We start from the raw sequence: 16,078 nt of genomic DNA, 5'->3' as shown, positions 1-16,078 counted from the left end.
GTGGCTCCTGTAGGTAGCTAATAACGCATAATAATAATATTATTTATGGTAATCGTTGCATGCATTTATGGGGGGAGGGGAATTAATTCGGATATTTTGCTTTGAAAAATAAAGTTTTGTTCCTCACATAATCTATTATTTAGGTCAAAATACATGTACTAATACATAATGCATTTCGATGTTATTTTGATGGTTTAAAATAGATCATGCACACGTCACAGCTGATAGATTAGGATTGAGCTCCCTCAACGCAGCAAAGTTTAGGATTAAGCTCCCTCAACGCAGTAAAGTTTAGGACTAAGCTCCCTCAACGCAGTAAAGTTTTGGATTAGCTCCCTCAACGCAGGAAAGTTTAGGATTAAGCTCCTTCAACTCAGTAATAACTTGAAAGGTTAGCTCACCTGTCAGGTTGTACGAGTCCTTCTAGTCCCTCAATAACAGCCTCGAGGTCCCTGAGGATATCTTGCTGGTGCTCCTGCTGCAGCGCTCGCTTCTCGTGGTCGTTGATCTTGACGGTTACCTCCTGAGCCTTACTGAGGGCTTCCCCCAGCAGCGCGTGGTCAGGGTGGTCGTGTGGGGTGTGCTTCTGCAGCCGCTGTTAATTGTAGCAGGAAAACAGCAGTGAGACTAACTTCGGCTACTGACGTTGTGGAGAACTCATCACAATCACTGCACGCGCCCACTGTGGAGAACTCATCACAACCACTGTGGAGAACTCATCACAACCACTGTGGAGAACTCATCACACCCACTGTAGAGAACTCATCACACCCACTGTGGAGAACTAATCACACCCACTGTAGAGAACTCATCACACCCACTGTGGAGAACTCATCACACAAAAAATTATTAAATTATGCACGGTTTTTGAGGTTTGGTTTATATCATCCAGAAAAGCCGGCATCTGGCACCGCTGGCCGCAAACAATCGCATTGTCTTCAGCCACCATCCATGATACTCGTTCCGATATCGTCACTGTAATTAGCAGGTCTTGGTGATGTTCTGGACTGGAATATACTTTCGGTGTACTATCCTGTTGGCTCCCTATCTATGCCGTTGGTTAAAGACTGCGTCCTGAAGAGCTTTAATTAAGCTCGCTTGCCGTGATTTTTCAAACAAATGTACATTCAACCATATTTTCGTTTGTCTTTAATTAAACTTTCTTCAATTTTAGATCTCGTTCCCAATATTGCACGATTTTTCCTACAGGCTTACGAACATTTCTGCATTTGATATTTGATTTGATAGTTTGTGTGATAATTGATTAAAGAGATAATATAATAAACTGATAAATGATGATTGATGTAACTGACGACTGAAATAACTGATGATTGATTCAACTGATGATTGATTTAACTGATGATTGATTCAAGTGATGATTGATTTAACTGATGATTGTTTTAACTGATGATTGATTCAACTCATGATTGATTCAACTGATGATTGATTTAACTAATGGTCGATTAAACTAATGACTATTAAATTAATATTGATAAATATTATTTATTTATCTGATAAATGACTATTGATTTACGTGAAAAATGAACAGATAATTGATCTAACTTAGGACCAATAAATTTATCTAACTTAAAACTAAGAATTTATCTACCTTAGAACTGATAATTTATCTAATTATAACTAATAATTCATCTAACTTAGAGCTGATAATTTATCTAATTTATAACTGATAATTTATCTAACTTAAAACTGATAATTTATCTACCTTATAACTGGTAATTTATCTACCTTAGAACTGATAATTTATCTAACTTAGAACTGATTATTTATCTAACTTAGAATTGATTATTTATCTAATTTAAAACTGATTATTTATCTAACTTATAATTGATAATTTATCTAATTTATAACTGATAATTTATCTAACTTATAACTGATAATTTATCTACCTTATAATTGGTAATTTATCTACCTTAGAACTAATAGTTTATCTAACTTGGAGCTGATCATTTATCTAACTTAGAACTGATAATTTATCTAAATTAATACTGATTATTTATCTAACTTAAAACTGATAATTTATCTAATTTATATCTGATAATTTATCTAACTTATAACTGACAATTTATCTACCTTAGAACTGATAATTTATCTAACTTAGAACTGATAATTTATCTAATACGTATGAGTAACAGTAATAATTTTCTAACTCTATATGGCCTTAATTATAAATCAATTGAATATTATTCAGGAAATTATCAAGGAGCGTACGGACGAGAAAATTCGTGTGAATGGAGGGGCGGATCGAGCAGCTTGACTGTCTCTTTCGTGTACAGTTGCAATGGTTTAGTTTTTGTAATGAATTCAAAGATAAATTATCTGATTTATCGTTGTTTATATTTGTATTCGCCATGACGTTATTTTCGTCAGCGACGAAGGGAAAAACCAGATATGCTTAAGAATATGTAAGTATGCTTCTCCTTGCTGATTTTTAAAGAGAATGCGAAAAGTAATACTGATTTCATTGGATGTTTATGCATCTAACGCTAAGCTATAATAGAGGAAATTCAAATTAAAATGGTTCAAACGATTAATTTCTGAAACTAGGCAGAAGAGCCTTCAGACGTTGTGGCATTATTATGGTAATTAAAACGCATAACAATCATGCAAATGATTCAACTTATCGCCAGACTTAGATCTTATCCAGAACTCATATCATAAACAGCAGTTATCAATAACTGATTAGAATTTCAAATTACAGCAGAGTTCTCGGAAACTACCCAATTGCCTAAACAACCTTGTCTGGCAAGCAATGGGCAGCTGATCGCTTATCGTAATTGCATTTCCCGGAAGCGAAGAAGGTCTGGTCAATATGAGCCTCGTACGATGCAAGGACACAAACAAGGCGCAGAAGAACAAATTTAGCAAACAAAAGAAATTGATTTGAGTCTTCAAGACTATTCTTCTTCTCTTGGAGGCGCACCCGGCACGGAGAAAACGATGCGATCAGTTCCAAGGACTCAGCGTGACTAACGAGCGTCGTTAGTCTCACGACCAGGAACGGGGATCGGCTTGTGTTGTTGCGGATTGTGGTCTGTCGTTACAGAACCAATGCCAGTGGACCGAGCGGACATAACTCCTATCGTGGCCATAAGTAAGGATACACAAGAAGCAGGTGCAATCAATCACTCAAAGCCAACACTTTTGTTTCCGGTCTCGTAAAGAGATTGCTCCTGAGTGTTGAAAATGATCAACAAGTGAAAAAAAGAGATGATACTGTGACCGAAAAAAAATGTTCCATTCACTTACACCAAATATTAACCAAGAAAAATTCGAGTCATGCCAAATAGAATAACGTTCAATAAAACTATGAAATGAGTAATTCGGTTCTATTCTATTTGCACGTTCATTCCGGCAATAAGAACGAGTATGAAGTTTTCAGACGAAAATACACTGAAACAATGATGTGAACTAAGTCGTTCTCAAGAAAAGGTAAAATTCCAAGGTATTCTGCTAAAAAAATTCCCTGCACCTCTTGCAGAGCAGCCAAGATTTTGCTGAGCTTTTGAGAACGTGAGATGAGATAAGGGAGATAACTGCGCCGCTTAGTGGACAAGAATATCGATGAGGATGGATGATGATGAAACGTTCCAGAAACGAGGATTGAATTCGATGCCGGCTCCTCAAACTTTAGGTGGGGGGAATATTTACAATTCCCAACGCATGGGCAGACACTGTGAAGTATTTTGAAAATGAAATGTTATTCAGATTCTTAAATAAGATGTGAGCGAAATTTGACTGCAATCCCGATTGGCCGAAGCTTTGGATAAGCGCTCGGAAGGCAGGATTCCTACAATGATAGGTCCGAAATTTTTCAAGTAGTGCAGACATCCTTCAGACGATAACTTTGTAAGATCTGAACACAGGTAAGGAATAAACAGAAATAAATATTATATCATAAATATATTTATGTTAAGATATTATTTTTATATTATCGTCTAAAAGTTAAAATTAACCGGATAAAAATCCGTACCGTGATGATGCGGGCCGTTTTCAAGAAACAGTGACGATTCGTCACAGGCTCAGAACAGAAAGCCTTTGAGACGCGCGAGAGGCGCGACGGCTTTGGGCTGTCAACGACAAAGAAAAATGCCGCGCGAAGACGCGGGAAAAAATAAAAATGTGATGCTGCAAAAGCGAAAAGTAATAGAACAAGTTTCGTGAAATACTTTTTTTAGATACGTTCCTTGTCTCCTGACAAGTTTACGTATTTATTTTTAGTAAATAATAGCAGAATTTATTCTTGTATACAAGTTCGATAAAGACCAAAGTTCGATAAAAACAAGTTCGAACTTGTATACAAGTTCGATAAAGAGAAACGAGATATTCAAATATCATAACGTTCATTATCAGGTAATAAGATTGAAATCATGACTCATTTTCCTAGATGCGTGATGACACAAAATTTAAGAAGATATGTACAGCTAAATTCTGTCCCTGCCGGAATTATTTCTTAATAAAGGTATAGGATCAAATTGGATTAGAATAGATTTGAATCATGAGAATATTTTTAAACATTATGCCAGAAAAACACGTAAAATATGTTTAAAGCCATAAATATTATTCATTTATATACCATATTTTTGGCCGTCTGCGATTATAGATCACGATTCGACACTAATTCAGAAAAATTATCTAATCTCGAAATGGCTGAATTCATTCGTAGGTTTCACTAGAGTTCTGTTTAAATCAATTTCTCAATTATTTCATGTTTCTCTACTTGGCAGCAATTGTTTTTAGCGCTCCATCGATGATGTTATATTTCTATGCTGTAAATTTAGAAACTATCCAAAACGTCCTTACATCTGCAGTTCAACCAAATATTACTTATAGGCATATAGAGCAAGTTGGAAGAAAGAAGACGAGAACGTTGGGGAAAATCGTTTCCACAATAAAAATTCAACCCTGACTCCAGAGAATGTCGGTTACACAGAAGACTGTGGATGATGTAATTACAGTAAACATGGTTAGTCGGAAAAATATCGTTCATTAATTTAGAGTCTCAGAAAAACAAGAACATTTGGAAATGCGAAATAAACAAGGTTCATCGAACTCGACACAAAACTGAGCAGTGAAACCAACTAAATTTTTTTAATCAGTAAAATGAATGTTTAAAAAATACTCCTTTTTAACACGTTTTTCTTAGCTTAGCTTCGCGTTTGTTTGTTTGTTTGTTTGTTGTTAACATTGACAATGAAAATTAGCCCACTTCTGATTGTTCTAGAGATCTGAAATTCGGCATGCAGGCTATTTTCGCCTAACAATTTCAGATACAATCATAAAAACTAGTAATTAGAGACCTAAATTAGTTTAATTGAGAAAAGTTTATATATAGTATATATATAGTATGGCGTGCGGGCGCTCACGTTATAGACGAGCAGGCGCTAACGCTGCGTATCATCGATACGTACATCAAGTCATACTTAATCAAGTCTTAATCGTTTTTCTTGTGGACTAAAAAGCAGAAAATAAAATACTTAAAAAAACTTTTTAAAAAACCACGTTTTTCTTGTGGACTAAAAAGTAGAAAATAAATTATGGTTCGCCCCAAAAAAACGTGGGTCGGGCTGTACGTTCACCATCAAATTTCCAAAATTTTTTTTTTAAGTATTTTATTTAATTTTAAAACATCTAAAAAATGACGCAGTAGCAAAGCTATCATTTGGTATTAAAAGTTCAAAAGTGGTCGGCAAGTCTCACGAAATCCAACGGCCGCTAGCCGACACCTCTAAGATGTTTCCAAAAATTTGTTGAGATCGAACGAGGCTGCCACCTAACTTGTTTCAAGAATTGGCTGGTGAAAAATGAACTTGTTAGGAGAAATGAGCCGTGAAACTTTTCTTAAATCGATGAGAAGTTTACGGAGCTTCAGCGCCGTTAATCTCGAGTAAGCGACTGGCAAAAATGAGCAATGCAAATGCTCACCGAGACTCCATCAACTGCAGAAGATTTCCTAAGCCATGGGACCTAAGCCGTTTAAAACAATAATTATTCGGGTAACTCCGTGTGCCATTATTGTTACTAGTACCAACGACAAATCAAAGTTTTCAAATAAAATTGCTGGGACGAATATACAGAAAAATTCATATAATGATACCATTTATCCATGAAAATATAAGTAAAAAACCAAGCTGGCGCCGACTATTGGACTCGGAAGTAATTAATTCAGTTTATTATTATGTAAAAAATATCAGTAGCTGAGCTATATATTTAGTAAATATTTAACCTCGGTTAGATACTACTGAAAGAAAAACAACCGGCCGCAAACTGACGATCAAAATATCCGAAGAACCATGCAGGACCAAATTTCAGAACTGTCCTGTCTCAGAATCCTGGTGTTAAAATTGAGTAAGATGGCGAGGAATCTTGTTTATTTTTATACCTCAGTACAAAAAATTATTCCTGGATAATCTCACAAAATTAAATGACAAAATAAGTTCCCTAACATGAATAATTGCACAAATAAGTAAAATTTATAAAGAAGCCAAAATTAATATTAACGCAATGAAAATATTTCTGAATATTTTCCACGAAGTATTTCTCCATTGGATAAATTTATGCCTTTGTATATTGAATACATTGAATAAAGTGTTATTGTATGCATGCTTTTTAAAAACAATAGCTTTCCGTGTGATATCTCACTACAAAAGTCACTAGATTGCTTTAATCGCAGATTCACTAGAAATATAAAAGCGAAGAAAATACCACAAAAATTTAGCATATCTCTATTGAAAACGTAATATTGAAGCTTTACCAAATTGCAAATATCTCACTACGTTGTGAGCTCGACTTGCTGCTACCCAATACGTAAAACTTGAACATCAAAGCCACCACCAGGCCAGGAGCTGCATACATTGCTGCGCAATAATGTGGATAGTAGCTTCGTATGCAAAAATTTGAAAGGAAAAACTATCCAGGTCTGATTTTTGCACGCTTGCTCAAGCTTTAAGGCGCCAGAAGTTATTATTGCATGTTTATGATGTTTATGTATTATATTGATACTATTTATTTATGATCATAAAACGATACAAGTATCGATTAAGTGAGATTTATTTTATATTTCGCGACTACTTGTCTCGAAACTCTTTACCAAAGTGTTAAAATATAGAAAGTGTTGCTTTAGTTCTGTTTTAAAAGGCAGCAATTTTGAATGATATATATTTATATTATTTATAAGAAAAAATTTAAAAATATATATCTAAATATATGGAAGCGAGAAGTTGTGCGTCACCTTTAGTAGCATCTCGTAGTGAGGGAAGCGCTGCACGGGACTGATCAACAGCGCCTTCAGGTCCATCTTGCCTGGATGCTCCCGAGCCATTGCCTGCAATATTTAGTGGACGGTTTACATGCATTGTAAACATGTCATTGCCTGCAATATTTAGTGGACGGTTTACATGCATTGTAAACATGTCATTGCCTGGTAGAAGTAAATCCGCGCTTGAAATGTTACGTAAAAAAATTGTTTGTTTCCTGGGCTAAGATTCTGAGAGTCTGTGTATGATTTCCAGTGTGTAAAATTTTTTTCGAATTTCCTGAATTGGTCTTATAAAAAATCCCGGGAAAATTGGTAGAATGGTTTTTTAATTTGTCAACTTATATCAGTTAAATATGGCTTTCGATAATTAACTTGACTTGCATGGTATCTAATTGAAATTAATTAATCAATATTATCATCGAATAGTTTGAATAACTAACAATTATTGTTGAAAAATATTTATCTTATCTTAGAACATCAGGAAATTGACAAGTATTAATTAGAACAAAGCCATGCATTGGTCTAAATTTGAAGCTGACATATATGAACCAAGTTGTGTACATAAAGAAACAGAGATGCAATCAGTCGCTACAATCATTCAGGTTGCTACCAAGCGCGCGACCCAAACGATAGCACGGGCGATTCCAGACCTAAAGAGAAATTATTCGTTTTCTAGGCCGCAAGTTTCCTGTTTCTGAACAAGCCAAACAATCAATTTAATAAATTCTATAGTTTACAAGGACATATTATAGCAAATATCGCACAATTGTTGAAACATTTGCCTGAACTTTTCATACGGAATAAAAACATGAGAACATTAGGTACATAGTCGAATTATCTCGAGTACAAAATGGGAATAATTGTTTTCGGTCCCTGCAAGTTGACCTTTCTAATCTATGCAATTTGTTTTCATAATTAAAGCAAAATTCTATAGTTCTCCTAATTCTAATTTTTTTGGAAATTGACACCAAGAATGACGCAAACCTCCATATTATATACTCCGAAAAAGGGATATACATAATAATATACCCAATTAGTGCATACCCAATAATAATATACCCAATTCATAGTGCATTAAACATCGTGCTACAAGTTTGCATCGTGTTCGACAGCCTGCCACCGTACACGTGATGCCGTGAGGCGGAAGTGAGCCGTGAGAAGATAGGAGTATTATGAGTATAGAAATGCACTAGAGCTCTGTGAGTCGTAGCGCCACGAAACAAGGCTGTAATAAGTGACAGGCGTGTCGTTACACAAAACAGTGAGCTACACTATTTCACTCACCACCAGAAAGTCGGCAAATGCCGGCTTGGCAGCAGCCGCGGCTTTGGTCGCTTCCTGGGCCGCCTTCCAGTTCTTAGTGAAGCTCGTGTAGCTCCCCAGCACTGCCGGATCGCTCACCTGGTAAGATTAGAAAGAACGTTAGACAAATCCGATGAAAACCAAACCCATGCATAAGACATATGATCTTGAATCAACGTTGAATTAAACATTTTTTCGATTAATCAACGTTATATAAACGTTGTTTCGATTAAGCAATGTTATTTAAACGTTATTTCGATTAAGCAATATTATTTAAACGTTGTTTCGATTAATCAAGGTTATTTGAACGTTGTTTCAACGTCATTCTTCTGCTGGGAAGTGAATGCTGACCTGCTCATGAGCTGAGATGTGTTGCACGTGCATTGTTACTCTACAACGCAAATGGTCTTGAACACTGAAAAATCAATTTTAAATGAAGAAGAGAATGGAGAACGTTGATGTAGAAGAATGACAGCGATCTGTCGTGGACGAAACGTTGGTGCAAAAACAATATTTAGTTTAAACTTGAACGTTTTTGATTGACCCTTTATCTTGTCAGAAGTCATCCAAATCTCTCATGTGTACAGTAGAATATAAATGGGTGTGGCAGTAATCTTCGCCCTCTGACAGTAATATGGTCGGTAGAAACCGTACGTATCTTCCCGGTGATCGTCGAATGGTAGGCCGGTGATCAGGCTGAACTTGGGACCTCCTATCGCTCGCTCCACATTCTGCGCGGCCACAATGAACCTAACATCGCCGTCTCCAACCTAACATCACCGTCTCCAACCTAACATCACCGTCTCCAACCTAACATCGTCGGCTCCGTGGCTTGAACTTTCGACTGTTATGAGCCAGCGTGTTCAGGAATGAAAGTCTAAAATAAACAGCGTTACTGGAGCGAGACAGGAAAATAACAACAAAAAGCTATGGAAGAAGATAAGGGGCCCAGAAATAAAATAATGAATGGATGTTGTGTTTAAATTCCCTATGGAGGATTTACTAAGAGATTGCTTGAATGATGGCTGTGGCAGTTAATGCCGTAAGCATACCAGGGGTCACGAACTGCGACTGCTCCGCAGAACGCAGCGCAAGGCCACAGAAATAACCTTAGCAAAGTTGAGCAGGTACAAATATAAAAAAATCGTTCAAAATACTCACCGTGTGTATTTTCTCATGTATTTTTGCGATCAATTCTCTTTATGATGCGTCAAAAGATAATTGTAGCAGAGTCAAAACTATTTACATATAATTGAAACGTATGTGAGCTCGCATGTTCTTATTGAGATTTCATTGAGATTTTGAAATTATTCCAGCTCAAATAACGAGAGAATAAATTTTGAATATAGAATTCAGACGCTTTGAAGACTGGAAAGTATTTTCACGTTTGAGACGCGGCTTCATACACGAAATTCTCAATCATTTTTCAATTTGCCAGGAGTGAGCCTGACCCATTTAAAAATTTAGAATTTTCAAGGAAGTTCTCCCAATCCCCAGATAAAGCGGATGTGGAAAAACATCGCGGAATCGTTTGAATTTCTTGGAATTACGTATAAGGCCGAGATTTTGAAAAAGCTTGCTGATAATACCGAATAAAAACATGATCATTTTATATTTATATAGACAAGGCAGCATCCTATCAAACGACCGGAATTAGTTAAACTTGAGATCTTAAAATATAGACGCGCAAAAATTATTACAGGGGAAAATTACATTAAGAATAACGATGGAATTTCAACCATTAACTGAACGAATTATATTTGGTTTCGTCATATCTACCCAAATATAATCGTCATATCTATCGCAGACAACTTTGATTTACCACACTTCAGTGAAAGAAATAACGATTTATTACTTACGATTTTGTTAATTGATGGCAACTATGAGTACGAACTCTCAACAGTCACAAATTCAGTCTTCGATGGCCTTATTCAAGTACTTCGACATTATTTATCTAACAAAGAGTTAGCTATTTTCCCCATGCTAATAGGAGGATTTTTCTCTGGCTCATGCGAATTTTAAATTAAATTACAAGAGCACCAAAAAGTACCGTACTTCAGAGCTTTTCCACCAGATTTATTAGTAAAAAAAAGAAAATCAGACATTAGTTTCGCCATTAAGGTGGACTGATAGTTGGTCAGACGAAACAAACTCGGCTTATCTAAAACATTGAATCCAGGACCAACGTGATTGACGCGTTTTATCGTTGCGTTTTCGCCCCTGACTCTTTCAATGCCATCACTTTTTAGAGGCCCGCTCAAAGCTATCGCCTCACAAAAGCAGTACGCGCGACCGACTCCAATGAGATTCGCACCTTTCGCAGAATAAAAAAAAGAAATAAGCGGCAAGTCTGCTGACTTGAGTTTTGTTCTTGGTGTTGGGCGCCGGTTGTCAGAGCAGGCGCGCGGTAATCAGTGGCGACGGAACTCTATGGGCGCCTCTATGCCAGAATACTCACAAGCACATCAGAGCTTCGTGTGTGCGTGGAACAAAAGACCCGGGAAAAATGTTATGGCTAATGATATCTGGATGGCTAATGATGCGAAATCTGCATGAAGAGTCGGGAATTGTCTGCTGAATTCCAAGTTTAAATTAAATACACGAATGCTGGAATGGTTCGACAATATACAAATTTTTACGTTTATTGCATAAAATAAAAGTGAACCAGATTTAAATTTATTAGAAAATTTAAAATAACGTAAACTGGATTTATTTGTAAATCTTGTTACGGAGGGAAAACTTGGCACAATTTCACCAAGGTGGCAGCAACTAAATCTGTCGGCATTGTCCTGAGTTAAAAGATAAATGAAGCTTATGATTCAAACTAGTCGATTCATATTAATTAACGTCGTGTCATACAAACTACCCTACATAACTATATACGAGTAGGTTCTATAAAGTGACGCTAGTAGATTTAGCTCGTATATGACTATCCCATACGGTATTATGACGTTGTTGAGAAACCCCCGCCAATTAACAATTTATTTATTGTAAGAGGCATTGTTGGATATGAGGTTCAGTACAGACCATAATGCACTGAAGTCAGCGCTTTGAGAAGAATGAGGTTGCAAATGCAGTTGTCAGTCAAATCTTCCAGGCTATATGTGGACTTTGGCACTCAAGCAGCTAAAAATTTGTCATTTCTATTTCACACTGAAGGCTAGAAGCATACAAGCTTGTTTTGAGACGTTTCCCCCGCTACCAGCAACTAACAACTATCTTGTAGGTGAATTGAAGATTGTTAAAACGCAACTATCCGTACTACTGCTGAGCTGACATTTGAAGAAAGAGTTTACCTGTTTGAGCACGATATGTACTGTCAGCCGAGCATATGGCATACGAAGAACCTCCAGTAATTTGTTAAGACAAAATTATTTATTGTCTTGTTAATACCTGATTTTCATCGAATATTAATATTGGGATAATAAAGATTTTGTTATTTATGATATCACGCTTCTTGTATTGAATTCCAGAAACCAATCAATAACCCAAAAGAAACCGTGTTTTTATTTCCTCCGCGAATTAAAGACTTCGTAAGAAAATTTTTCACAATGATCTTTCTGTACGAACCGTAACTTGAGTGAAATGAAGCTTTGAATCACAAGTAATTTAGATGAGATCTCAGCTCGGAGGTCGAGCTCTCTAGGCTCGTTCCCAATAACCGCTGTCCAATTAGGCGGGTCATATTGCTAATTGAGTATGCGTACTCGGACCCATTGTAACCCGGCCGGAAACTTCAGCAGGCTGTCTGAGACCAAGCATGCAAACATACAAATGATAACAAATTTTGGTTCACGTGACGTAGCCGCATCTTTTTTTGTAATGAATACCTAAATTGTTCTAAAGTATACAGGCCAAGTCAGAGAGGCGATATATGGATCTATAGTTGTCAGGCGCTCCTCGATCAAAGCGGCTTGCAGCAGAACTGAATGGATTGGTACAAGGGAATTTTTGAAGTCAGTCTTTGAAGAATTTAATGACACGTCTCATGCAATTAATGAACGTACATGTTCTCCAGTGTCTTTATAGTTATTATTAAATAGCGTTCACCATTAAAGTGCTCACCATTTTGTGTCTACCTTAAATGATTTTTTAATTTGAATACTTCATGAATACTTTTTTGAATTGAATGTTTCTGATACATTAACTTGGAGCTAGAGATTTGTTGGATTAATAATTGGCAACTTTCCGGTAATTGACTTTGACTTAACTTGAAGAATAATGAGTGAGAAGAAACAAATATCTATTGTATCTAATGACACTATAAGTGCATAAGCGCGATAAAGATTTCAGGGATAAAAAATCACCCCCCAGAATAAAGCGGTAGTCTACAATATAGTGGGACAACATTCATCTTGGTTACAACAGGCCGTATTCAAGAAAATGTTTACACGTCAAATATAACAAAGAATGTAAATATTAGATAGTTATTTGTTTGATTTATTGATACGACGGAAGAAGAAGAAGCAGAAAAACAATGTCTGTAATTTAGAGATGTCTGGAGACGGAGAAGCGGCACAGGAGACAGTATGAACAATTTAAAATTTGACCCGCAGTTTCTAAGCAGTTGAAGCAAGAATGAGTAGAACGTCTGATCTTTTTATTATGTAGATGAATATATTTGAATGAGATTACAAATTCTCCGGTAATTTAGTACTGATATGCATGAAACGTAACACTTTCTATAACGATTACTAATCAAGAGCAGTAATGGTTGGTTTACAACAGTAGGGCGTATTTTCACAATTCTATGTCTTGATCGAGGTTACATAGAAATTCAGATGAAATTTAAATTTCCAGATTTTACGACGGAGTACAAAAAGTTTATTTTATTACTTTCATTCAGTTTTAAATTCATGTTGAGCAAATTCTGTCGCACGCACTCTCATCTTGGGTCGTGCAGTTGAAGATTTTTGAGATACTTCCAAGCTGAAGCAGGAAGTAATTTTCGATGCAGTCACATCGCAGTGCAACGCAAATGAGAAGCTGTCGAGCATGTAACGATGTCACGAATGTAGCGAGTGCTGCCGCTGCTAAAATGTCACGAATGTAGCGAGTGCTGCCGCTGCTAAAATGTCACGAATGTAGCGAGTGCTGCCGCTGCTAAGATGTCACGAATGTAGCGAGTGCTGCCGCTGCTAAAATGTCGCGAATGTAGCGAGTGCTGCCGCTGCTAAAATGTCGCGAATGTAGCGAGTGCTGCCGCTGCTGACTGGCGCTGTAGCGGGTCGCATTTTCTTTGTATCGTCACTGTGAGTATCGTATATTGGAAGTATGAGGGGTTTCAAACTTACTTCGGAAATTCACTCCCAGAAGGTTAATTGACGTAGTCGTTGTATGACAAACGGAAAAGAATCAAAACCGATTATTGAAGATTGGGCGAAATAAAAAAAAATAATGCCAGACCACTTGAGATTTCCACCAAATCAGCCGAACTTCACAGAATTCAACAATCCGACTTTGGCATGGGTCTCAATACCTTGCTCGAGGTAATATAATCTATAGCAGCCCAATGAAGTCTACATAGGCAAAACGTGAGTGCAAACCTCGTGTGGGTGCATAAAATAATCTACCACAGGATTTTATTTTATTTCTTCTGTCATCCATTGGAAACTTTCTGCTTCATCGCAAGAGTATATATCAGAACCTGGGAGACGCTCAGGACGACCAAGAAATGAAGACGATTAACATTTAGTGATAAATCAGAATTTCAAGGAATGCTTGTTTTGTTCATGCAACCATTTCTTCTCATAGGACCAGTCTTCTGATCTTCTCAAAGACTGATTAATTGAACTTATTGATCAAACTTTGATTGATTGAGGATATCATGAAACTCGAATAAGGGATGAAATAAAGTCATGAAGATGAAGGCTTAAGGGCTACGCTGCAATTGCAGAAAAAATTATGAATCTAAATATTAGGTATATAGTATAAAAATGTAGTTTAGGATAACAATTCAAAATGGAATCATATACCAATCAAAGGAATCAGAGAAAATAACTTTTTGCTGCAAGAGTTAAATCTCGGTTTTCTCAGTGCTAAAAGTATATGAATCATTTAAACTCATTACCAATTCAATTTCTTCACTTATATTCAGAAACCACATACTGAACAGTTGCCGACAATATATTCTTTCTAATTTCAGCTGAATACATTAGCTAGTAGGGATTGCCAGCAACAGGAACTTAGAAAATTAATTAAAAAGCAAAGAAAGAATTTGTAGTCAAAACTCACAAAATTATAGATGACGTCGCCGACGCACATGTTGGACTCTCTGGCTTCTATGCGACGCCGAAACTCCTCGAGGAACCTCTCGTGGTGTCCCAAAATGTCAGGCACCTGCAAAATGAAACACAAAATAATCAAGAACCGTATTTTAGAACACGTAAAGTACGGGCCCGGTTCATTAATTTAGTTTTTATGTATTCATCATATCAGGAGAGCTTGGTAGGAGGTGAGTGGGTTGGAGAGTGGGCGAAGAACCCGGTCCCCTATTCAATTCTACGAATCGATCTTATTCGATCCCAAATTGCACGAATAAGTTCCTCAAAATTAAAGATCAAAGGTTTCTAAAGTGTGTTGGATTTATCCGATTGCGAACGATTTATTCCAAAAAAAAAAAAAAAAAGAAATTCAAGAAAGAGGTTATTGGTAGGATCTATATCAACATTATCCGATTAAAAGACGATTCTGCTTTTAATTATATTATTTATGTGCCAGGAAAACTCATTTTCTTCTCTCTTAATTTAGAACCTGCAAGAAATGCTCTCTCTTTCTCAGCTGGTTAAGACAATTTTAGTCAAATTAAACAAGTATGAGTGTCAATATGAATAGAGAGAGTAATTATGAACGAGTTCAATTTATTGCCGATTTCCAACGCCATAATTAATTTACATGATCTGGAACTCGGCAAAACGTAATTCAGGTAGACACACAGCACATAACTAACATTTGATAATGCAGTGACCAAAAGATTAAAAATGTAACTCTGCGTTTAAAAAAATTCCATTACAAATAACTATAAGCTAGACAAATAGTTGCATGTACATTCACAACAACTAACTAATATCTTGATAAATGGATTCCTATTGTCTCTTCATGTCATGTCTTTGAAACACGTAATTTAGTTGCACAAAACATAATACAAGGAAATGTTTGCAAGCTAATACTTTCGGCTCGAAAGTTCGTGAAAATGCACGCATTGCAACGCTTTATAATTTCGAGTATCTCACTGTCGCGGTATTTTATTTCATTCATTAGGTAAATAAAAAAGTTAATTTTGAAAGTCTTCTCATCTCGAATTTATCAGACACAGAAATATATTTATACAGGTATGTTCATATACCCTTTCTATTCCATTCTTATGTAATAGAAGAAAGTATTTTGTTTTCATTGGCAAAATTTTGGAGTAGAATCGAGGAAATTTTAATTCATTTGAACTTTTACTATTAGTTTCTCAACACACATAATATAATTGAACAGAGCTAAGATGGAAATATT

At 36.2% G+C, this 16,078-nt stretch overlaps 1 protein-coding gene across 1 annotated transcript in view; it reads right to left on the bottom strand.

Moving 5' to 3' along the window:
- LOC108670906 (rho guanine nucleotide exchange factor 17) overlaps nucleotides 1-16,078 on the bottom strand; it is a 55,545-nt gene that overhangs the window by 19,764 nt on the left and 19,703 nt on the right. Inside the window, exons 4-7 of the mRNA XM_018158402.2 lie at nucleotides 14,813-14,917; nucleotides 8,561-8,677; nucleotides 7,250-7,342; nucleotides 402-595 (exon numbers count right to left, since the gene is read on the bottom strand). Coding sequence (XP_018013891.1) covers nucleotides 402-595; nucleotides 7,250-7,342; nucleotides 8,561-8,677; nucleotides 14,813-14,917 — 509 coding nt within the window. The remainder of the gene's footprint in view (nucleotides 1-401; nucleotides 596-7,249; nucleotides 7,343-8,560; nucleotides 8,678-14,812; nucleotides 14,918-16,078) is intronic.

This window comes from Hyalella azteca, unplaced genomic scaffold, assembly GCF_000764305.2.
Source record: "Hyalella azteca isolate HAZT.00-mixed unplaced genomic scaffold, Hazt_2.0.2 contig1382, whole genome shotgun sequence".
Taxonomy (NCBI): domain Eukaryota; kingdom Metazoa; phylum Arthropoda; class Malacostraca; order Amphipoda; family Hyalellidae; genus Hyalella; species Hyalella azteca.
The sequence above is the reverse complement of the archived record's forward strand: the minus strand, read 5'-3'. Positions and strand labels throughout refer to the sequence as shown.